This window comes from Lycorma delicatula, chromosome 8 (genome assembly GCF_047948215.1).
Source record: "Lycorma delicatula isolate Av1 chromosome 8, ASM4794821v1, whole genome shotgun sequence".
NCBI lineage: Eukaryota > Metazoa > Arthropoda > Insecta > Hemiptera > Fulgoridae > Lycorma > Lycorma delicatula.
This window is the reverse complement of record NC_134462.1, coordinates 106,577,250-106,604,009: the sequence shown is the minus strand read 5'-3', so window position 1 is coordinate 106,604,009 and position 26,760 is coordinate 106,577,250. Positions and strand designations below refer to the sequence as shown.

Here is a 26,760-nt window from a genome sequence, read left to right as displayed (position 1 = left end):
CAGTTTATTGTCATCAAATTTTATCTTCTGTATTCAAACAAACAAAAGCGAGAGTGTCGCCAAAAAAAAGACACAATCGCACACTACGACAACATTACGCGGATTTTTAACAGTTATTTGGCGCCAAACTCCACTGGTCTGTTGTATGTTAACGTTATTTACGAGTTGCCTTAAAAAAATTTGATGGTTATATTGTAATATTAAAGATAAAATTTAAACTACCGTATAGTACTTCTCAAGTACCAAAACCAGAACCTAAAACGAAAAACACAAGCTCTTTTATTAATAAATAGATTTAAAGATCATCGCTCTTTAACTTACAAAATATACAAATTTATAAGCTTATATATATTATTATTTTTATATAAATAGATAAGTAACAATAGGAATGAAATTATACATTATCGTACAGTTTTACATGATACATTGTTTTAATGATAAAAAAGTTACAAATTAACATTAATTTTGTTTATAATTTTAATATTATATACAAAACCTCGTAATTTTTGATTTCTTGCCAACTTTTATAAAAGAAACACTTTTAATAGATTAATTCTCCTTGTTTATAAAATCCCGGGAAGATAATACTTTAAAATAGTTAATTTAGTTATAAACAGTAACAAATTATAGTGGTTTTTTTTTATTTCATTGTTAATAACGGGTAAAGATAATAAACAGATAAGTTTTTTTTCATAATGTTTATCTTTAGTTTTTTTATAAACTTAAGGATGTTAACCTTCCTTGACGTAATTAATGAAGACTGAAAAATAAACTTATTATTATTTTTCGTAAATAAATAATAAAAGAGTAGAATATTTTATAAACAAATTTATTTTTTATAAAAAAAAAAAAAAAAGCTGACAAATTGTAGGGCTTTCCCGCCACGCGGCTTTTTTCTGATGCACGGCTTACTCACACATACACACACACAACTTAATTCAATTTTATTTAAATACACTATTTTTGGTTTATTTAATTCAATAATTTTAACTAAAGCGCGCGCGCGCATACCGTATGTCATTCGCGCGGATATGGCAGTACTAGCGGCCATTTTAAATATTATTCATTTATTTAATTCTACAGCTCATCTGTGACGTCACAACATAGCAACCGGACTACTGCCGGCTACGGCAGTAGTCCGGTTGCTAAGTGGGATGTGTAAGGGGATGTGGAGGGTGGGGGTTGATGGGTTGATACCCCACTTTGACGGGGAACAAATTTATGGATCCAACGAGATGCTAATAGAAAAACTACAACGAAAAAGACCCGTTGTACTGCCTTCTACAACGTTTCGTAATTATTACTATTCTTTTTGATGTGAGGGTGCAATTTAGCAAAAAAATTTCAACACAAAAGATGTTTTTTTTTATAATTGTTCACAAAAATATTTTTTTTATAAATGCGATGAAAATCACCCTCTGTATTTTCTTCTATAAATCTTCAAAATTAAAATCATTTTTAGGAGTGGGAGTGAAATTTAGAAAATATTCTTTTTGCAATAGTTGTTTATTAATATTCACAAAATTATCAAAAAAAGATATAAAAACCTTAGTTATGCAAAATCTGGAGACGATTTCGTTTTTCCCCCTGTATCCCCAACGCATGACCTTTTGAATTGAAAATTTAGTAGCATCAATGCATAATTTGGTCAAAATCGGTCGATTACTTCTGGAGATATAAAGTGATTTGTAGACCAACACCGAAAACCATTTTTACGGGTGAGGGTGAAATTTAACAAAACATTTTTTTACAAAATTTGTTAACTTTATTAATATTCACAAAATTATCAAAATAAGATATAAAACCTGAGTTTTGCAAAATCTGGAGACGATTTCGTTTTCCCCCTTGTATCCCCTACCACCTGACCTTTTGAGTTGAAAATGTAATAACATCAATTCCCTTACTATATAAATATTATAGCTAAGTTTGGTGATAAATCGGTCAAGTAGTTCTGGAGGTATAAGACGATTTACACGTCAACATACATAACGTACGCACATTTTATCGCGAAATTTCACTGCCATTTTTCGGTTTTCTGGGGTCCGTAGAGATCAATTCGTCAAGATTCGGTGAAAACCGGATATGCACAATTTTGACCGATCACCATGCTTTCCTTTCTATATAGCTATAGCTGCTACATAGACGGGAAATTAATATTTTATAAACAATCGTATCACAATTGAAGTTTTCTTCAATTCTTTTTTTAGTCAACTTTTAACAATCGGCATCAAATCAAAAACACCTTACGAATCCTTACTTGGAGGCAACTTCGAAAAGTCAAGATTAAAATAATTGAAAATTATTTTTTCTACCTTTTTATATAATTTTTTAGTCAGATTTTATTTATTTACTTTATAAGTATATTTTATTTTATATTTTTTAATTACACATTTGTATTTATATTTTAAAAACTTTTTTTTTTAAAAAACCCGTTCCCAAATAACGCAAGGATGAAAAACCTACGCTTTGATAGAAATAAAAAAGATACCTCGAAAAACTAAGAAAATAAATAGCTAAAATTCTTGTTACTAAAATAATAATTACTATTATCTTTTCTGCTAAGATCAGTATAGTTTCTACGTTGAGTACTGCTTACCTTTCTTAGCTTCATTCATTTATCACTTGTTGACGCGTTTCGGAATCACGGCATTGCTAAAACATATTGTATTAGTACTTTTAAATCGCTGTTAATCTTAACATAACGTTTGGTCAACGCCCCTCGATATATTTGACGTGATGCCTAACTGGCCTTCTTTTTTATTTGTTATTAATGTTAATATATATCTTTTAATTTATTTATCTATTTCCTGTCTTCAATAAATTGAAGTTCTTGAAAAGGACATCTGTTTGATTATTGATTTGTTCATTTATGAACGTTTTATTGTTACATTTTAATTTAGATTTCAAAATATTCTAAAAATGTTCATTCTTCTTCCATTAACACATTGTGAATTAATTACATTGATTCTTCCATTTTCATCGGGGTATATCCATGTATTAAGTGCGCTGCATAATTAGAATCTTGTTTTTGATTTTTACAAGATTTCATGTGTTAGTCGTATTTTAATTTTAATTTTCTTCCCGTTAATCCAATGTATGTTACATTATATTTTGTATATACCATTACTATTGTACGTATCTTTTACTTCTTTTACTGAAGAATAATTTAATTGGGTAAATTTCTTTCCTAGTAATTGTTAATTTACTCCATTTAAAAGTTTCTTTATTCATTTATTTTTCTGATCATTTCTTTTTTGTACACGTTATTTTGAGCTGTTTGAAAAATAGTGTTTAATTCTTCTTTTTTTTATGCTGGTTTCTTTAATAGTAATTTATGTAGTCTATTGTTTTTTTAACCTCGGAGACCACCGTTAGGTATTGCTTCACTTCAGAGGATGCGATGAATGACAATAGCGTGTGAAAATGCCATGCCTGACCGGGGGATTCGAACCGGGACCTCCGGTTGAAAGGCGGAGACGCTACCACTAGCGCCACGGAGGACGGCTTATGTAGTCTACCATGCACCTAACAGCCACTAATTTATGCACCATTGGGTGATTCGAATCTTAATCTATGATGTTATCTATACAGGTTTCTTTCTGTATATTTCAAAATCTGGATTATTATTATTTCTTTTTATCGTTAATAAAATAATATACTACTTAGAGAAAATGTACTGGTTAGAGAAAATATAATTGCTACTGATATAAGAACTGCTATCTAGTGTACGCGGGAATGTATTGTGATGTTTGTGGGATTGTAGGGTGGAAATATTTTTACTATAAATTTTCAGATTAATTTACTTGTACTTTTTCTTTGAAATAATAGGAAAGGTAATAAATTGTTTTAATATTCAATGATTTTTCTTTCCCGGTTATAGTTGTCTTGGTAATGAACTCGTAGTTGCGTAGCCATGAAGGGTAAAGTATTGCAATCAGCGAACATTTTGGGTATCAGAATTTTTGCAAACTTCAAAGTTTCAAAACCAACTTAATCCAAAAAGAATACAAAGCAATAATATAGAAATTTCCATAAATAGATGTATTGCCCCATATTTTCATTAATATCTTCGGACTGCTTTAACAAAAATTCTTCGAAAATGACACAAAAAAAATTCTATATATTGATGGCATTTAATTGTGAATAAAATTAAAAAAGGAAGAGGAGGGTTTATGATTTTAAATTTTTGACTTTTTGTATAATGGTCGTAGAAAAGTCAACTTTAGTACGATGAAATTATTTTTAACTTATTTCAAATTCAAAATCTTTAAGTAGATCAGATTTAATGGTAGGAAGATATTTAATATTATCTCCAAACAGTTTCGTCACATCTCCAAACCCGTTTACGAAAAAGGTTGAAATCTAGCACAAATATCTGGTTATATACAAGAGGTTATCTCTAAAATAAAGACCGTTTCATTGTAAAAAAAAATTTATTCTGAAAACTTTATAAATATTTTTTATTTCTCTTAAACTACATACCTTATATTACTTCTTTATAAAATCGCCACATCAATTAAGGTATTTATCAGAGCGATACACCAGGTTCAATATACCCTTGTATTCTTCTGCCGCCAGTCCATTTATCCACTGCTTAACAGCATTTTTAACTTCATCGCCACCCACGAATTGCTTACCGCTCAAAAATTCTTTCAATTTTCCAAACAAATGGTAATCATAAGGAGCTAAGTCCGGACTATGTGATGGGTGGTCGTAAATTTCCCATCCAAATTTTCTTAGTAAATCACGTGTCGGACCCGCAACATGTGGATGTGCATTATCGGGCAGCAGGACGACGCCCTCGATCAGCCGCCCACGTCGGCAATTTTGAATTGCGCGCCATAACTGAGGTAGAGTTTCGCAGTAGGCTTCTGAATTTATAGTCGTTCCACACGGCATGAAATCAATCAGCAGTATGCCAAACCGATCCCAAAAGACTGTGGCTATCAGTTTGCGTCCAAATGGCTGCAGCTTGACCTTTGTCGGTCTGATTGGTGATTGAGGATGACGCCATTCATTTGACTGCCGTTTTCTCTCTGGCATGTAATACGAAATCCATGGTTCATCGCCGGTAACAATTGAATTACCTTTTCCACCTTTTTCTATGTAGCGCATTAAAAACTCCAAAGCAGAACCCATTCGGTTTTTATTGTAACGTTCCGTTAAGACGTGCGGCAGACAACGTGCACAAACCTTTCTGAAACCTAAGTGGTCATGAACAATACGACCGATAACAGCTCTTGAAACATCAGAAAAAGAAGGGCCAGGTCAGAAATCGTTGAGCGACGATCTTTTCTGATTTCATCATCGACACGTTTCAACAAGTCCTCGGTGATTATCAAGGGCCTCCCCGAACTTTCTTCATCACGCACATTAATTCTGTTATTTCTAAACATTTGACATCACGACGTTTCTTTCATTTATTACATTATCACCGTACACAGCAAACAACTGCCTATGAATTTCAGCCGGCTTAACGTGCTGATGTTTTAAAAAACATATGACTCCGCATATTTCACAGTCGGCGGCAACATCAATTTTCCTATTAATTTTATAATAATAACTCACACGTAATCAAAGATACTTCAACGCGACAACAACTTACAAACAACAATGCAGTGTGTACATTACTACATTACTAGCGTGGCATGAACGATACAGGTTCGCAAACCTTAAGGAGAGAAATTTCTCAGCGGTCTTTACTTTAGAAATATTCCAGGATTGGTTTAATTTCGGACAAAGTAGCAACATGCTATCTATTTCTTTTTTTGTAAAAGATTTTACAACCCTTTTTTAATTGGATTTTTTTACCCTTGTTGAATAACATTGCACCAAATTTTGGGCCGACTTATTGATGTAAATAATTGTTTTATTAAATTAACTTTTAAGCCTCCAATAAGCAAAGAGACCTGAACTTATACGTATTTAAAATATCAAATTTTTTAAACTGTAATTTTCAGTATTGATAATCCAACTGTACCTAGATACGGGAACCTTTTAATATTTTGAGGAAATAGATATATTTAGTAAAACAGGAAAAATAGAGAAAAGAACATAAATAAATATGCACTTAAGCAGGTGTATTTTATAAAAATAATGCTATTTTTAAACATACACCAAATTTATGGAGGTGGCTGGTAATTTTGGGTATGTGATCAGATCATACGAGTAGATTTGCTTTTTTGGATGCCTCACTCTTTTATTACTAAAATGGAATAGTGGATGAACACAGTAAAGAAAATTATTCAAAACCTTTTTTTTATTAACACAGATTAATTTTGTACAGAAAATTACTTAATTTTTTTCCATGAACCTTACGCAAAGAATAACGAACGGTTTACGTAGAGTCATTTCATTTATAATTTTCATTAGCATTGAAAAATTTTATAACGAAAATAATTTAATAATCTGTTTATATTAACTTTTTTCCTAATGTGAACGTTGCAATCTGTTCAACTAGTGAAAAATAAGCAACCCCACCCCTACAACCTAATGAGATGAGGATGATATTTAAATGAAATATAGGCTTTTTTCCTTTTTTTTAACCTGCGGGACTACCGTTTGATATTGCTTTAGAGGATGAGATGAATCATTTGTAGCGTGTGTGAAAATGTCATGCCTGGCCGGGATTTGAACCTGGGACCTCCGAATGAAAGGATAGGCTTGTATATACTCAGGCCTACCATTCCTGAAGCGTGTGATTAATTGAACCCCAACCGCCAAACGACACCGGTATCCACTTTCTAGTATTCAAAACCGTATAAAAATAACTTGCTTTTACTAGGATTCGAACCTCATAACTTTCGACTTCGAAAATCAGTTTTTAAACGAATGATTTAGAACAAGTTAACCACTAGACCAGGCCGGTGGGCTATTAAATATAAATGACATTATTTTTCTCTTTTTAGGGCGTACATTAATTTATACATTTTAAATAAAATTATATTTTTTTAAAGTTTTTAAAATTTTTATTTTTTATTTTAATACTACTTTACCGATTCATTATGAAAATCTCATTTAAATAAACGAGCAACATCACTTACATACCGATTAATCATATTTAACTACGTAAAAAACACAATACATTAGTTCAAACCTGCCAGTTGTAGAATAGTTGCCACCAAGCCGTATTTTATTTAACTGATCCTGTGTTCTATTTCTAGAAAAGATTTGCCATTTTATTCATTATTTTACCCTTAACATAATAAATAAATAGTAGTAATGAGATGTTCTTAATTAAGCATATATCCAATAACTAAACAAAAACACCTTACTAGAAATGTTATATCAATTCTTTATACGTACAATAAGTTACTTTTTTGGTTTTTTTCTAAGTTTGAAACGATTAAAAGTACGTTAGTCAAGCGATGGAAAAACGATGAAGTTTTAATCAGATAAAAGAATTAAAAAAATAAATTAAACAAATTCGACTGTATAGGTAAATGTAATACCTAACTCGAGTACAAAAAATGACTAATTTTCAGATAATGTTTTACAAATATTTTGAATACTTTAAGAACCAATAAACAAATGTTTTGCATTTTATTGGATGTTACTAAAAGTTATTTTAAGGACGATTTATCAGCTCTAATAAAACCGTCGTGCATACAATGGGTTATTATTATGAGGAGGGGGGATTTGCGTCATTACTTTTGTAGAGATGGCACCACTTTATAGCATCAAAATACAAAGAAAAATAAATCGTGCATCCGATTCAAATATACATTCACAGTTTAAATTCGGATGCCATTACTATATAAATACTGAAGCTAATTTATTCAAAAAATAAAAAACAGCAGTGTCTAGACAGACTCTCTCTCCGAGTTGCTTTTCCTTCCGTATTTTTTATTTATGTTAATTTGTTTAACAGAATGAAAAAATCTCACAAAACCAGTTAACTGTCACAATCAATGATATTGTTTTGCTCGCATAAACATGCCCAACTCATTTGGAACTACATCATTTCACTATACTGTGTAATCGACTTCAAAAAACAAAACGGTTTTATTTTCATGAATATATTCATAAAATTTCTTTACCTCAATTTTAAATCCGTCTTTCAACATCTTGTTAAACTTTGTATCTACCAATACTTTTTTTTGCGAAAATATTTCCTTCATTCGGTGTAAATATTATATAATTCATTATATTAGAATATGTCGATGAAAACGCACGTCATTAGACACAAAGAACGAAGTTTGCAAGATGGATTTAAAATTAACATTCTCAATATTAAAAAACAATTTAAAAAGAAAGATTTAGAAATCTTCTTCATGAAGATCATTATAAAACTAAAAATGAATGTTGTGTGTATGTATGTATTTTTTAATGTATCTTAAAACCTTATTATTTTCCCGTCTAGAAGGAAAAGTATTGCATCGGTCAAATTTGGGCATATGTGCCCAAATTGGAATCTTGACTTTTGACATCTGAAGAACCACAAAACCAAAAAACCGGATGGAAATTTTCCGGATGTTAATGTCTGTATGTACGTGAGAATGTGTTCAGTGTTTACCTCTAAATCACCTTATATCTCCAGAAATACTGGACCGATATTGACCAAACTTGGTCAGATTACTTCTATATATGTGGCATTGATGCCATTAAATTTTCAACTTAACTTCCTTGTACACATACACATACACATACACATCTAAATTACACATACACATTTTTAAAAGTATATGAAATTCTATTTCATTATTAACTTCTGATAATTAATTACTAAAGATGGACGAAGCAGGAGCGATATAAAATGCCGAATAGCACAAGCTAAACGAGCCTTCAGTAAGAAATATAATTTGTTTACATCAAAAATTAATTTAAATGTCAGGAAAAGATTTTTGAAAGTGTATGTTTGGAGTGTCGCTTTATATGGAAGTGAAACTTGGACGATCGGAGTATCTGAGAAGAAAAGATTAGAAGCTTTTGAAATGCGGTGCTATAGGAGAATGTTAAAAATCAGATGGGTGGATAAAGTGACAAATGAAGAGGTATTGCGGCAAATAGATGAAAAAAGAAGCATTTGGAAAAATATAGTTAAAAGAAGAGACAGACTTATAGGCCACATACTAAGGCATCCTGGAATAGTCGCTTTAATATTGGAAGGACAGGTAGAAGGGAAAAATTGTGTTTGGAATATGCAAAACAAATTGTTAGGGATGTAGGATGTAGAGGGTATACTGAAATGAAACGACTAGCACTAGATAGGGAATCTTGGAGAGCTGCATCAAACCAGTCAAATAACTGAAGACAAAAAAAAAACTTCTGATATTTTTTCATATTTTTTTTATTGTTATTATTGAATTATTATTTATTGTACATTTTTTTTTACAATCAGAGGTTAATAATTATTAATAAATATATGTGTTTAAATTAAAAAAGGAAAATGAAAAAAGGAAGAAAATTTTGAAAATAAAAAAAAGGAAGGATATGTAGCAAACAAAGAAAGAATAAAACCATTAATAGAAGATGATAAATATAATGAGGAAGAAAATGTTAAAACCAAAGAAATAATAAAAAGATTAAGAGAAGATGATAAATATAAAGAGGAAAAAAAGATTAAGACCAAGGAAAGAATAAAAAGTATAAGAGATGGTGAATATAAAGAGAGAGAAAATTTGAAAACTAGAGAATGTGTACACATATTAAGATCAGAAGAATTACATCAAGCCAAAGAGCAATTAAATTATTGGCAACAAAAAACAAATAAACGAAATAATGATCAACTCCGACTTAGAGAGAATATTGTCCGACAATATCAGAGGAGTAATGAACTAAAAGATAAGAATTTTTTGCAATTTACTAAACATCGGACACGTATGCCTGAGTGTATATGTTGTTCTTGCGAGGGTCATTTTTCAGTTACTCAGATACACACAGATAAAATTAAACAGAAATTAAACTAAAAAATAATACGATTTTAAATTATAATTTTCAATTAATATTAAGTAATCAGATGTTTCACCAAATCTGTTATATATATATATATATATATATATATATATATATATATATATATGTATAATAATGCCTATTAAATTACACATACACATTTTTAAAAGTATATAAAACTTTATTTCACTAATAACTTCTGATTTTTTTTTGTTGTAAGAATCTTTTTACAATCACGGGTTAATAAATTAATAAATCAATATATTTAAATTAAAAAAAGAAAAATAAATTAAAAAAAAAAACAGTTAAAAAAAAGGAGATGAAGTCTGATTCGAAGCGATGTGCCTTCCCTTGTAAGATCAAAATATTAATTAATTAAAATTTTATTTGACTATAACTCGGAACCAATGAAAATAAGTACCATATATGATATATCGTTGAAAAGCTCTCAACGAGGGCTTATTACTGTAATTAATAAAAAGTCCAAAATCCAAATTTAGATGTCACGCGGAAACTAGTCAAAATGGATTTAGGGATGGTCAAAATGGATATTTCCGTTGAAATTTGAAAACCAAGATTTTTCGCGATCACAGTACTTACTTTTCTTCATACAAGGAAGTAAAAACACGCACTACATAGTAAAAAACTAATTTTTAATTCTTCTTCAGATTTTGACGTTTTGAAATTAGTGCTACATTAGCAATAAACAACTACCGTTCTTTTATAATTTGGACACCGACTTTAAAAAGTCGAAATGTAAAGAATTAAAAAGCATTTTTTTATTTTCATCTGATGATGATTTTAATGAATTTTTCATTAAATTTAATAGATACAGAAGATGATAAAGTGATTTTAGCATGGCTTGAATAAATAACAAGTATCTAATAAAGAACTAGAATTTAAATGACCCTCAACATCTAAATGGCAATGACCCTCAACATTCTATTACTTTTTACACATTTTATAAAGAACTGAAATCTAAAATAATTGTTAAAGGGAAATTATATATTGTTTTTTATTTTACTAAAAAAAAATATTCTAAAAGGTAATTAATTTTTTTTTGATAATTACCTCGACTGATTTAACACAAAAGAGATGAAGAGAATCAATCCAAGGCTAAATGAACTGGTATCCAAGACATATAATAATAGTATTGCAAAGCCTGTATAATGGAATGACAATTGCTTTAGAACTACATGATATATTAACAGAGCAAATCCCAATAAACAAAGGAATTCATCAAGGGCGTTGTTTATCTCCTACGTTATTAAATATATATACAGAGTGTATCATGAAGTTCTCCCGGGACTTTCATAACGTATTTTACTCATGAAAATAATGGAAAAAATTCACATTAACATATGTCCTAAAATGCTTCGTTTACAAGTTACGGCTAGTAAAAGATTTCGCTCGGATTTCAGCTACCACATTGAAGTAAAATCGTACTGAAATTTTTTAAACGTTAATTGAGAGTAATTTCTTATGTTTTTTGACTTGAAAAATCGAATAGGTAGCAGAACCGAATCTCAATAGTTTTTGAGAAATCTGGGGCGAAAACCAATAAATTGGGGTAACGAAACCTGTTGTTTACATTTGATGATATACAATAACTTTGTTAAATGGGTGATAAACCATAAAACTTTTAAACAAAACAAGTAGAGAATTTAATTATGAAAGATAAGTTGAATAAAACAAAGAAAAAATTAGAAAAATTAGAATTTATTTTGAAACAGTACATGAGACAAAAATGCATTATACGTTCCTTTCTTTTTTTTCTGTTTAGCCTTCGGAACCATCGTAAGGTATTACTTCAGAGGATGAATGAGGAGGATATGTTGAATGTAGATGAAATGTAGTCTTGTACAGTAACAGGTTAAGCATTCCTTTTGAATACTAGATCATGGATACCAGTGTTCTTTGGTGGTTGGGTTTCAATTAACCATACATTTCAGGAATGGTCAACCTGAAACAATACAAGACAACACTTCATTTACATTCATATATATAATCCTCTGAACTAACACCTAACTGTGGTTCCAGAAGCTAAACAGAAAAAAAGAGAGGTATGTATAATGCACTTTAGTCTCATGTACTGTTTCTAAATGAAATTGGAATTTTTCTAACTTTTCTTTGTTTTATTCAACTTATCTTACACCAATTGGTTACAAATTAAATTCTCTACAAGTTTTGCTTAAACGTTTTATGAATTTATCACCCATTTAACAAAGTTATTTCATGTAAAACATAAAAAACAGGGTTCTTTACCCCAATTCATAGGTTTTTACCTCAAATTTCTCATAAACTACTGCAGATACAGTTCTGGGATCTACTTTATTCGATTTTTTGGGTCAAAAACCATAAGAAATCACTAATGCTGCCCTTAAATTAACATCCTAAAAATTTCAGTACGACCTCGTTTCACTAGGTTATCTGAAATCCGAGGGAAATTTTTCACTAGCCGTAACTTGCTAATGAAGCATTTTAGGACATATGATTGTATGATTTTTTTTTTTACATTATTTTGAAGAGTAGAATAGGATATGAAAGTCCTGGGAGAACTTCATGATACAACCTGGATTTATATTTATATGGGAACATATTTATGAACATGGAATTTATTGGTCGAATCGGCTCTCTTATAAGTTTATTGATTTATGGGGAAGCCATACTATTGTATAAGAAAATGAAGAAAAGTTAGAAAAAGGGGTATTTATTTTAAACAGATTCACACGAGTTTATAATGTGAAAATCTTCTTAGGTGAAAAATGGAAAATATGACTTTTAAAAGAAAGTACTCAAGAAGAACAAAAATAGAATTAGATAGTAAAATTGAATGAGTAAAATATTTTAAATATCTTGGAATCTATATGTATCTTATGATTTTAATAATGATGTATCTGACTAACTGGCCAGGTTCCAAAACATGCGGAAATACAGACATTTAAAAAACAGGCACAATGATTAGGTTTTATAATATTATTATCACTCTCTCACTTTTATATAGTTGTAAATAACAGGTCTACATAGAAAAAAAATTGATAGTAAGATTCTGGTTACTAAAATGAGATTTTTACGATGAGATAGGAACAAGAACATCAGAAATGAATCAGCTGTTCATCCTTTAATAAGAAAATAAAACAATATAGACAAAGATGGTGTGGTCAGTTAGACAGGATGCCACTTATATGACTACAGTTGGGTATATTGAACTACTCCATAGAAAAGAGAGATGTTGAAAGACCACGAAAGAGACCAGAACAGGTTTTATGAAGCCTATTCTTATTTGTGAAAAGGAAGAATAATAAGAAGAAGACAAATGAACAAAACAAAAATATGATAGGTGTTAAAAGAAAGAATTGAACTTCAAGAGATCTTGTTGACTTATAGTTTATTGTTTCAGTTATTTCTTTTTATTCTATAATTTTATTTTTTATTTTATAATCAACTGTGTATTTCATGATGTAACACTGATCAAGGATTTACTATGGTTTCCAGTGATCCATTCCAGCAAATTCTGGGAAAGTTCCTTTTTTCCATAGAGTAGCATATCAACCACTCCCAACATGATCTATATAATGTGCTATTTACCAACCAAAAGATTTATTCATTTATTTTTACTGATGTAATCTAGACTGTGATCACTGACTATTTTCCTTGAATTTTTCTAGATTTAACACCGCTATTTTGATCTAACACCACTTGTTTCCATTCTTCTGCTAACCTTAACTATTTAATAAATATTTTTTTCACCTTAAATACCTATCACTTTTGTGGTATATGTTAATACATAAATCTGTTAACAAATTAGTGTTATTTTTATAGGTCTACCAACTTCTCCTTTATTCATCTGATTTAACCATCATAAAATAATTTTTAAAGTATACTTAATGTGAATGTTACTTTTTCATGTTACAGGCAATGACTTCAAATGCGATTCGTGGAATAAGGCGCAAAAAGTCATCTCTTTCTGAAGTAAAGGTTGCTGTGATCGGAGCACCGGGAGTCGGAAAAAGTGGTAAATTAAAATCTTATAATTAAATTGAGCTCTTCATTCTTGTTTTGTAACTCTTTTACCATCATCAGAAAGTATTTGGTATGAGCAAAAGTGAAATAAGTTTTGAACACACCCTTGAATTACTTATGTTGGTAAAAATATGCAGTAAGCGTCTGTAGTTATGGATAAACTAAAAATTCAATGACTCATTTACAGGTCTGATATAGGAGAAAATATCAAAACAACTTTTCCTGTATTAATCAAGCACTATATGTAAAATTTTTCAACTTTTCTATAATTACAGTTATTTCACTACACAAAAAGTCAGTTGTTCAGATGCTGCATTATAGAACAAAAGAACATTTATCAAAATTTCAGAAAGTTGACAATAGATGTTAGAAATTTTATCATCATGTGATGACAAATAATTGAGATTTTCTTTCAAGATACTCTAAAAAACTTTGATTTAAAAAAAAAATTTGTTAAAAGCTCCAAGACTTCATTCAAATTATATTTTTGAATTCTTATTTTCATTAAGGTGATACGCTCAAAAGAATGATCAAAATTTGAAAGTTCTCAAGAAAAAATTTGTGGAAATTTTAATTGTCATTAAAATTAATTGAAGGCTTAAAAAGACAGTGAGAAAAGAATACCCTACAGTGAAGGTAGTTAATTTTTTGTACAATAAATTTTGATTAATTAACTCTTAGATTATTTTAAGTAGAGATTTTGTTTTAAATTTTCATACAAAAACATTAACTTTTAGTTGAAATATTCTTTTAATAGATTTGATTTCATCAAAAACCAAGTATACTAAGACATTTAATAATTACTTAACTTAAATCAAAATGCGTCTTAAAATAATGTAATCTATTATTAACTACATAGAAAAACATCACTTACAAAAATTTCAAATAATAGACATACATACTTTTATGCAATATGTACAGGCAATATAGTCAAAAAGTAAGAAAGTGTTAAGAATATCTTGAATAGTAATTCTCACATTTAAAATTATTTGGCAACATTTCTAAAAAACACAAGAGACATTGACATTATGCTCATCCGTGCCAAAATATTGTATTATTAATTTCAAAATACAAGGATTCAAAAAAATTTTAAATTAAGAAAAATATACATTTTTATAAATCATGCAAAATATACATGTTATAAGTTTATATTTAATTTTTAATTATTTATATTTTTGGATAAAGTTTTATTTGTTGTGTAATAAATTGTTTTAATCTAATTAACAGAATTTATTCAATTTGTAATAATAATGAAGTATTTTTTTAAATAATTCAGTAAAAAACCAAACAAACGAACAAAATTTGTCATAGTTACTTATTTTAAATAACAAAATCTTTATTATATGAAGAATTTGGAATACAGAGAAAATACCATTTGAAACAAACACTAAGCAACTTTTTATGATCTTTAATTTACGCTGTACAAATCTTACAATAAAAAATAAAGTACACCTTAAGATTATATATATATAAAGTAGAAGTTTTATTAACAATAGGGGCCTAATCACTAGGATTTTCTGAAAAATCCTATCTTAAAAGATTCTAAAGCCTTTAGTTATCTGAAAAGAGCCTATGCCTGGCCAGTCGTTGAGGTGAAGAAGATTTTTTGTGGTTTATTAGCCCAAATGTCACCTGCATTTTGGTGTTTTTTTAGGATAATATTCTTTATATCAGTTGCTATGATTGTAACAATTATCTTACTGACTGAAACATACTCCTTATCATGTGTTAGAGAAAACTATTATCTTCAAATCAAGAACATGGCTGGTTAATATTTTTTAATTGGTACGTGACAGAAAAATGTTGATTTCATTGTATTCACTTTTGTATTATAATGAGCCAGCAACAGTTGGTCTAAAATATCATAACTATTGTCATGCTAGAATACTACTCTGTTATCTGGAACTGTCACAGACAAATGATAAGTAGTAAGATTAAAATTTTCCAAAAGAGATTGTTATTAACATCATACTATCAATGATTAATTGAGGGAGGCTTTTCACTGAAGATGGTTCCTTAATATTAGACATTATAACTTTAACGATTAGGAGAAAAGATTATAACATACTCTTAGTCTATGAACCAATTAATTGTTACATTGACATTAATATTTCCGCAACTGGGCCCTGATTTCTAAACATGAATAACAGAAAACGATGTATTGTTCATAAAAGTACTACTGAATTTTGTACATGGAATGATGTATTCGAAGATTTAATGAGGTTAATTGTAATTAGGGTTGGAAAAAATGTTCCTTCATATTTTAATACAAAAGTAAAACAACTGTTTTTTGATATTTCAAACAAAGTTTATTAAATCAAATATATGTAATTTCGATCTGCTACCTTCTCCCAATTTTGAGGTAAAATCATAATCCTGTCACTAGAACTTTAGTTACGTTCTGGATGAAAAACTACAATAAGTAATTTTCTCAGAATTCTTTTGAAACTAACTTTATATCATTAAGATAGTTGGTAGAGATCAAATCAAATGGTTGTCTGACAGTGACATATAGTCAGGACCATACAATGGATGCATCAAAAGTTCCCAACCAAGCTCTCTCAATTTTCTATGGACCAAAGATATAGGGGTGTTATGTTGTCATGATGGAAGATGACATCTTTCCTATCGATCAATTTTATCTTGATCACGTAGTGTAATCTTTGCAGTAGTTAACAGTAAAAATTAGAATCAATTGTTTCTCAAGGCGAGACAACAGCTCTTTGTGAAAAATGCATTTCCGATCCCGCCATATACAAAGCATCACTTTTTTTTACATCAATCCTGCCTTTGCCACTTTTGGTGGAGCTTTATCTCATTTTGACCACAATATTTTTTGTACATTATTGTTCTTGGTGATCCATTTTTCATTACCAGTAATGAACTTTTTAAAAATGGTTTATTAATGGTATTTTTTCCACTTTATCAGCAATTCACAGATGGAAATTTAGATTCATTAAATTTTTAATTGTTAAATCATGTGGTACCCAAAAATTGAGTTTTTTTTGTAACCAGCCTTCTTCAAATGGTTTAAAACTGTTTTGTGATCAATCTTATATATGTTTCTAGTTACATGATTACAGTACTAATGTACTGGTTTTGCTCTATTTTTTCATACTTTCATCAACTTTTTCAGTTATTGGCAGATTGGTGGTGGATTGAGATGCACCAATGAAATCAAAATTTCTAGATTAAAAATTGCTTGAACCAGCTATGTGCCAACCATATTGATACCTCATCATGTCGATAAATATCGTAAATATTTTTACCAGCCTGAGTGACACTCTTCCCTTTATTGTAATAAAATTTCAAATTTATTGAGTTTCTTCTTTATTTTCACTCATTTTCAAGACGCAATAACTTTTATATAAATGAACTAACATAATCATAACCTTTCTAAAAATTCTCAGTAATGTGTCACCTCTCAAAAGCACACAATTGTTGCCAGATTGGTTAATTGTTATCAAAAAATGTGCAATATTATGAAAAAAAAATTTTTCCCTAATCCTGTAACATAGATATATTTAACTCAACGATTAAGAATTTCAAGAGAATAATAATCAGTACTGTTTCTCAAACAAAAACATATCTATGGCCCTCATAATTTTTTCTCTCTAACATTCTAGGCTTATTTAATTTGTAAGCTTTATAAATACATATTTTCACTATCTCTTTAATAAAGGATTTTTATATACTTTTTGAACCCGCTTTCCTGATATCTTTTTGAACCCGCTTTCCCTTTTAGTATAGGTTACCTTTATGGAGGCTGCGATGGTTGTAAGGAGTGTTGTGGAGGCCAAAAAAAAAAATTATTATTGTAAATAAATTTATAAACAAATAATAATTAATGTTTCATATAAAAAATTTAAAAAACATTAATTTTCAATAAAATTTACCATAGTTCTTGATAGATCTTTCAGAAAAAATTAATAACTAATTTAATAAAACTAACTATTAATAAAAATTAATTAATAGAGTTTTTCTTGTTTACTGTTTATAAAAAAAAATTATCAAGAATAAATCACTATAATTTGAATACAGCTACAGAAAAAACAATTTCTTCTTGTAAGCTGATAAAAAATGTTGAGAATTACACAGCTAAATTGAAAATTAAATATTTCACTAATATATAGAAGTAGCTACATGAGAGAAAATCATATCAGGTTTAAAAACATGGTCAAAGTATGACATTTTACTGTACTGGTTAGTATATTACTTCTTTTATACAACACATACTGCTTAATTTCTTGGCAAATATAAAATATTTATTTTATTATATTATTACAACATTACATAAAAAGATATTTATGCTAAATTTTCCATTTTAATTTCAGGTTATAAAATTACACATGTTAATGAAATCTGTTAGCAACACTATTTTAGGGCATTTAATTTAATCACCATACATTCTCAATTACACACACCATATAAAAAATGTAAATTAATTCTAAAATAGCATTAAGGTTACTAATGTATCCAGAGAATTATGATATCTAAATTTTATGTATAATACTCGTAAGTTTTAACTTCAGAACAAAGGGTCAAACTTTATAGAGATTACTTGAAGCAGTTCATTCATTTGAGCAGTTACCTCATTTGTAGCCAACCACACAGAATATGAAGATGTCAAATAATAAGACTATTTCCATACCTAAGAAGTTTTAATTTCTGTGCTGAATCACATAAAACTATCACTGATGTCAAAATATATGGACACTAGAATTATTCTTAAATTAAATAGCACATTATTGGTCAGTGAAAGTGAATAATGCATAATGCTTGCAAGACCAGTGTAGATAGTCATTATGCAGCAACAATAGTAATGAAAAATAAAACCATAATTTTTTTTAATGGCACTGCTAGTATCTAAAATTGTATCTATTTTCAGTGATAAAAATCAACAATGCAAACATTACTGCTCCACATACATTCAGACAGATAAAGCAATCACTAAAAATAGACCACATTTAACCTGACCCAGATTATGTGAAGGCCAGTATGGTGCTTAAATATTTGACTGGTCCTGGGATCTATGCCTGACAAGAATCTAGCATTTCATCTTGAATTATCATAATTAAAAAAACTGAAATTATATTTGGGCAGACACCTGTTTTAACTGATAAATAAGATATTTAAGCATTAGTAAATAAAAATAAAGCGTCTACTAATTGACACTGATGTAGCCAAAGACAATATATTCATACAATATTATGAAAAAATTAAAAATATAATAAATAAATCACAAAAAGAATAATAGTTCAATGTGTGGTTTTTTCATATTGTTGCCTGTTAGACTTCTTCAGAAGAAATCAACTTATCTTCATTAAATATCAACATTTAGAAAATCTTAAATGTTAACTTATCCTTGTATTTATATTTCTGAATATGCAATCTTTGATAAAATGAATTCTCACTTATTCTTAAAAAATAATAATATTCACCTCTATCAAACCAGACAACAAAACTGTTTTCATGTAACTCAGTTCTTCAGTTGATGAGAAATTATGCTTCCTTGACATTTTTAATAAATTACAGAACCATTTGAAATATCTTCCCACCAATTTATTTAAAATGCAATTTAAAAGATTTCTTTAAAAACAAACAATATTAGTGTTTAATTTTTAAACAATACTAATGAAAATATTAAAAAAAACTGAATGTTCCACATCCCATTTAAATGTATATAAATATAAGAACAAATAATTTTCATTAACAGCTTCTGAACTGTGAATTATTTTGTTGTTAAATCTTATATTTAATATATTCATGTATTTACCTTGACATTGCGTCATGTATTTACATCAAAAAATTAATATGGACTTTAATCAAATCAGTTTTTTATTTTATAATTAATTGTGTACTGTGAGGCTGCTCTGATCAGAGTTTTACCAAGGTTTTCCTTAATCCATCCAGGCAAATGCTGGTGCAGTTTCTTTTTTTTATTTACGGAGTATCTTCTCATTCCTGATGGATCTATGTAATTTATTATTATTATGTAAAAATCTGAATAAAAGGTTTATTTTATGTTACTTATTTATTTATTTACATTACTACAAATTTATGAAAATAGTATCAATATTCCCTTTCTATAATTTCAAGCTTATGTTCAGTTAGGCTAACCATACTCATTTCTTTTAATAATGATGAAATGAATTTTATGTCATGAGAAAAATGCTAAGCCTGACTGGGATTCAAATCCCCCAATCTTCCAAATTAAAGATAAGGTTGCTACCACCTTGCCACAGAGGTTAGGAGAAGTAAATTTATTTATATATTCACTAAAAATTATATTTTTACAAAATTTTCTTATGAAGACTACATCTAATTAAAACAAAATAAATAAAAGTTAAAAAACACAATAAACTCTGGAAATCAAATTCCAATCAGCAGTTTTTAATCCTATGCTTCAAATAGAAATCAAGGAAAATTTTCATACTTGAGTTTATAATTCATTTGACAAAACATGGTTAGAAATTAACTTAATATTTCATTGCCTATACACTAAATTTGAAAATTTATTTGGTAATTTTTTTTTTACATAATTGTAGTAAAACAAGACCTTATTGTAGGTTTTCTTTATTTGATCTGTCTAATAAAATCTGTCACTCAAAGTATTACTTAGTCTGTCATTTTAACATATAAATTAGATTACTTAATTGGTTTGTAGTGCATTAAACTGTAAAGATCAGAGATAGCCAATGTTATTTAAGTTAAGACACCGTACCTTACTTAACTTCTTAGTAAACAAAACATAACTGACAGCTGGAGATTTTACACCTGCTGGCCGTAAAACTTCTAAGTGATGTGCCAATTTGAAAACAGACACCCTTGTTTTTATAATTTTACTGCTACCTAACATAATTATACCACATATTTGTGTTGCTAATTTAATTTTAAAATAAAGTTAATAAATATTATGATATTTTTCACTTATATTGAAAGCAACTCATTTTTTGAGTAGCTCTGAAAATATATCCTTTTACTAATATTTCATTTATTTCATATTCCACCATTTTTTTTTTAAGTAGCATTTGTTTCAAACATCTATTAAAATTACACAAATACAATTGATTTCTGTGTAGCCTTTTAATAATCATATTTTTGAATATTTATGTAATTAAAATATGCTTACATTAATTTTTCTGAAATATTGTATTCTTCTTATGCTAATTGTTTAACCTTCTGTAATATTTTTCATCATTCAGTAAAAATCTGCAAAATTCAATAAACTTATAATTTATTAAATTTTAAATTGTCCTTCACGAATCAACATAGTAACTAACAATTTTTCTCCTCTTATCAAAAATGACAGTTTTATTTAAAACTATCAACATTTTAATCAAAGGAAACCAAATTTATTTAATATGAAGTTTTCATTTAACTTACAGAAAACATTTACTGAACATCTCATAAATGAAAATCATAAATATCTACCAATATTAATAACATTTATATTCTACATACACACAATTAAAGGTCTTACTTGAACATTATGAAATATATAAACATCCAATAACAACAAACTAAATAAACATATAACTCAAATCTAATCCATTTTTTAACAACAATTTAAATATGTGACAAACTCAAAAATGCACCAACAATAACATCTAATACCAGGATGAGAATTACAGCACTAATCGCAGAAGATAGTCGTATGAGCAACTGAAACATGACATGAGTGTTAGAAAATCTGTTTGAATAATTTGATTTGATTTGTCATGGCCGAAATAACTTGCAAAGGATACCCGAGTCAGTCATAACACGCAAATGGAAAGAAACAAATATGGCATTTAGGTGTACTTTATCTGCTACAAAAATTTATATTTATCTTTTCATATATTCACCATTTACAACAACACATTGCTCTAAACAGTGAACCAGTTTTCTTATTCTCTTAATGAAGAATGCTAGCAGTCTTTTCTTGATCCACAATCTCACAGTGTCCTTCAGTTCATCATCCATGGTGAGATGAATACTCTTAATATTCTACTTTAATCAGAAACAATTGAAAATCCCAAGGTGCCAAATGTGGTGAATTTGGAGGGTGTGTGGCATAAGTTCAAATTTCAACTTCACAAGACCCTCGGTGGTTGTGCACAATGTATGTGGCCAAGCATTATTGTATTGCAGAATTATTGGCTCCTTACCAAACGTGATACAAATGCCTCCTTAATTATTTTAACATCTCTATGTATCGATTAAAATTTACATATTGACCCAGCTTTCAGGTAGTCTGTTTCATATAAATGTTTGAAATCCCAGAACTCTGTCAAAAGGGCTTTTTTTTCAGAGGTTGTGTTTTGAAATTTTTTATGATGAAGAACCATAGTACCAGTATTACATTGTTTGACATTTTACTTTTGGGCCATAATGATGTACTCAAGTTTCATCTACTGTTATAATATTGAAAAGGATGTCATATCCCTCATAATGAGGGCAATAACATTTCAAAAGTTGTTCCATTTCAAAAGCTGAAAACATTCCTTTTGATGTTGTTTGTTCTTTTCTATAAGTTTCATGGCACCCAAGTGATTATTCCTCTTAAAAAATTTTATATATTTTATTTTATATAGCTTATATAATTTTATATAATTTTATATAATTTTTATATATTTTTATAATTTTATATATATTTTTATATAATTTTATATAATTTTATATAGCTTATTATTATTATTTTTTTTTTAATTTTCTAACTATTGGTCTAGATGATTCATACTTATGAGAACCAAGCAAATGATCTGACAGCCCATTTTTTGTATCTTTAAACTCGTTCTGATTTTTTGGTATAGCCCAAGAGAAATTATACTTTAGATGGGAATAATCTGCTAGCATAATAAATGGTTAATAATGATGACAAGTCTTAGTCTGTCATTTATTAAGCCTTATTGTTTCATTAAGGTATGTACTTTAAAGCAAAGAAATAAAATTTGAAATTTACCACTTTTCTAATATTCTATTTTTCCGGCAAAATAATCTCCATTAAAGGTAAAAATATGGCCTTTTTTGGCACCAAAATATGCTTTGTACATATAAATTGCTACCAATAAAATGTTTACTCTACTATGTTCTTTGAACATAAAGCATATGAAATACGTCACATAATCAACTTATAAATTGATTTCTTCATTTACTGATTCCCTTCAGCAATGTTTTTCAATCCACCTTTGTTTACAAAGAAATTTATGGTGTTCAGAGGGATAGGTGAGGGTTTACTTTAGAAAACCTGAGCCTGTTATCAGGTAGATATTAAGTTTCTGAAGGAAAAGTACTTTTGTAGTAACAGTTTATTTAAGCAGTTAAAATAAAAATCACTGATCTGTAATGTGTAATTATATTAAAAATAACTAAATCTTATTCTACAGTTTGGTACACCTAATGAAGGGTATCCCATGAATAAAATGTGTGACAGTTCCTCCACCAGCAGATTATTCTTATCCTCAGCACCCATTCATTTTCCTTAAAATGAATTAAAATTTTTCAGGAGTCTAATTCATGCTAAGGATACAGGGGGGACCTGTGGAGCCATTATATCTTTAGGTTATCTGGTGTTGATGGCAAGAAGAGGGAACATTGCCTGTTGACACAATCAGAGATTCACATTCCTTGAGTGATGTCTGTAAAGTACAGCTGTGCAGATATATGACACATTCAGATTACTGAAATTCCAGTTAAAATCAGATCAGCCAATATCTCCCAAAATACAATCAAGATATGTCTATAATGCTTGAAAAAAGGTTTTTGTCAAATTTGCAATGTTATGCCCGATTATCCATTTCTAAACCAACACGAATTTTAAAATTTGTAAAATTTATTTAAGATAAAACCAGAATTTATGTATTTCATACATTTTTAATCTAAATTAGTGTGATAAAGAACCCTTACCATATGTTCATTTCCAAAAACTGCTGATTTGTAATGATATAAGAGTGTTTTGTTGTTGCCAAACAGAGGTTATAAGTCACATAAAACAAACTTATGATAATCAAAATAGACATTTTTATGAGTTCACAAGAGATATTACAGGAATAATATTATAATTTACAATGTCATTCACCAGTAGTTCAACTCTTATTACCATTAAGAAGAAACAGATGAAACAGCAGATGTTAATTCAATCTATTATGATATTTGTGTCTATTTGCCTTTAATGTTAAATACATTAAGAACTGTAATCAATGACATTAAGCATTAAAACCACACAGAAAGCTGTTATACTCCTTCTTTCACCCATAATATATTGAAAATATTTTTTGAACTCTTGCCAACTATGTTGTTCTGTTGAAGATCTATGAACATCTACGTTGTTATAAAAAAAAAATTATTGAAGATTTAAAAGAATAACAAACAATGTTATATATATATATATTTATATTTATTTGTTGTGGCATTTTTTCATAGGTATTAGTTCTTTAAAAAACCAATTTAAAAATTTAGATGAGTGTTTTTTTATTTCATACACAGTTTAAAAAAATGATTTAAGGTAACACAGTTTTTGCTTGACATTATTCCTATATTATTTGTTATACTGTCTAGTACTCCTTCAAGATTTATAAAGAATTACATAGTAATCTTTATTTTCCTTTACAATTTGTATTCAATATATTTGAGTTATCTTTAATTTAATTTTTAATTATAAAAGCTATTTACCCTTGATACCTTACATTTTAAAACTAGCTATTCTTTAAAAGAATTCAGCAAAAAAAGGATTTTGTAATAATTGATGTTAAGATCTTTACAGTTCTATCTTCTTTCATAGTATTGTCTTTTTTAAATATATTTTTGTTAGTCCAACCAAGGAAATACAAGAGTTGTTCCAAAAGTTTTCAATCTGACAAAGAAAACATAAGATTTTTCAGGGTTTTGTTTTTAATTTTTCAACTTAGTCATTTTGCAATACGATACATTTTGACCAATGATTTAACATTTGTTAATTCTATAAGTACAATGCTTTTTGTCTAACTGCAAAGTATGCAATTGTCTCAGTTATGACCTCATCATTTGAAGTTAATCTTCATCCATCGAGCCATTTCTTCAACTTTGGGGAGTGGATGTAATCTCTGAAAACCAAATCTGGTGAAAACAACTTCAAAAAATATTTTCAATATATTATTGGTGGAGTATAACAACTGCCTGTGTGATTCGAATGTTTAATGTCATTGATTACAGTTCTTAATACACAGTGTTTATAAAAGAACTCCTTGGTTCCAAAAAGTTGTAATGGAATCAGTTAAAAGCGTCTGGTTTTCATATTTATGTTCATTATATTAATAAGTTTTTCACTGCAAATTTTCATCACAGTTTGTACCACTGTGTAACCTTCACTATGTAACTAGTCGGCAGTCTCACTCTGTCATGACAACACCACATCCCAATCCCATAGGGGGAAGACACCCACCTTGTGACGTTACCGGTCACCACACCACCCCCTCCGTTTTGAGCCCTGAAGGGCTTTACCGGAGGTTATCTTTAGACCCTATAACTGATTACATCTCACAGTCATCAGCCAGGCGCCTTGGTCAGGATGCCACCAATGTAAATGCCTTGGCAGATATTTGCCGAGGCATAACAACATCACAGCAGAAAGCTCAGTGCGTGATTTGGTTTATCAAAACAAGATCAGTTTCATCATTATATGGGATTTTCATCATAGATCAGTGCAATTATTGGCATGAATATGGCGGTGCCACGCCTATGAATAAAACAATACTTGAATGGTATCAGTTTAAGGAAACAGGTAGTGTCTTAAAGGGGAAATCATCAGGCAGGCCGTCTGTATCTGAACAGAATGTGGAACGGATTCAAACAACTTGTACACATAACCTGTAAAATCCATTAACAAGGCGCAGTTTAGAGTTAGGAATACCTAAATGTACAGTGTACAAAGTGATGCATAGTAAGGTGCTTAAACTATGTACGTATAAGATGCAACTTTTACATGAAATCAAACCCAATGACAAAGTGAAAAATTTGTTTTTACTGCTTAACAACATTGATGAAAATGAGGACTACCTGAAAAATGTCATGTTTTTGGAAGAGATGATATTCCACACTAGTGGGTCAGTAAATCAGTACAATTGCAGGATTTGGAAATTAGAGTCACTGCATGAAATTATTGAACATCAGCGTGACTCTCCCAAAGTCAATGTTTGGTGTGGACTGATGAGTGTCCATTTCGTGGGTCCATTAATTTTTGTAGAAAGCATAATTAATGCAAATATTTTCTGTGACATGCTCAAACTTTATGTTTTTCCACAAATTGACAATATTGAAGAAGAAGGATTAATTTTCTATCACCTAGATGGCGCTCCGCCACATTACAGCAACCGTGTTCGTGCTGTATTAAACATTCGGTTTCAAAACAGGTGGATTGGAAGAGGAGGGGCAATTGCATTGCCACCAAGGAACCAAGACATGACTACTAGATTTCTGGAATTATGGAATATGTGAAAAACATTGTTTATTCAGAGAAAATAATGTTTCTCTGAAACATTACCATCTACAGGATGCCTACCATCTACAGGAGCAGATTGCTGTGGCAGTAGCACCCATTATACCCAATATGCTGGGTTGTTTCATGGGAACAGCTGGATTACCGTTTGGAGGGCAAGGAAATGGTGCATATATCGAAGTATATTATACATCAAAAAAATCTTCAGAATTTACCCTTTCAGAGTATTTATTCGTGTAAGTAATATATAATATTTTTTTTAAATAATACTTGAAAGCGAGGAGTTCTTTTAACATTAAAGGTAAATAGACAGGAATATCTTAATATATTGAATTAACATCTCCTATTCCATCTGTTTCTTAATGGCAATAAGAGTAGAACTACAGTGA

General features: G+C 29.1%; 1 protein-coding gene across 2 annotated transcripts in view; it reads left to right on the top strand.

Moving 5' to 3' along the window:
- Positions 1-26,760, top strand: part of LOC142328736 (ras-related and estrogen-regulated growth inhibitor) — an 88,092-nt gene that overhangs the window by 36,650 nt on the left and 24,682 nt on the right. For both annotated transcript variants that reach the window (XM_075372717.1, XM_075372718.1), the window contains exon 2: positions 13,810-13,909. In XM_075372717.1, the coding sequence (XP_075228832.1) occupies positions 13,813-13,909 (97 nt within the window). In that variant the 5' untranslated portion in view covers positions 13,810-13,812. The remainder of the gene's footprint in view (positions 1-13,809; positions 13,910-26,760) is intronic.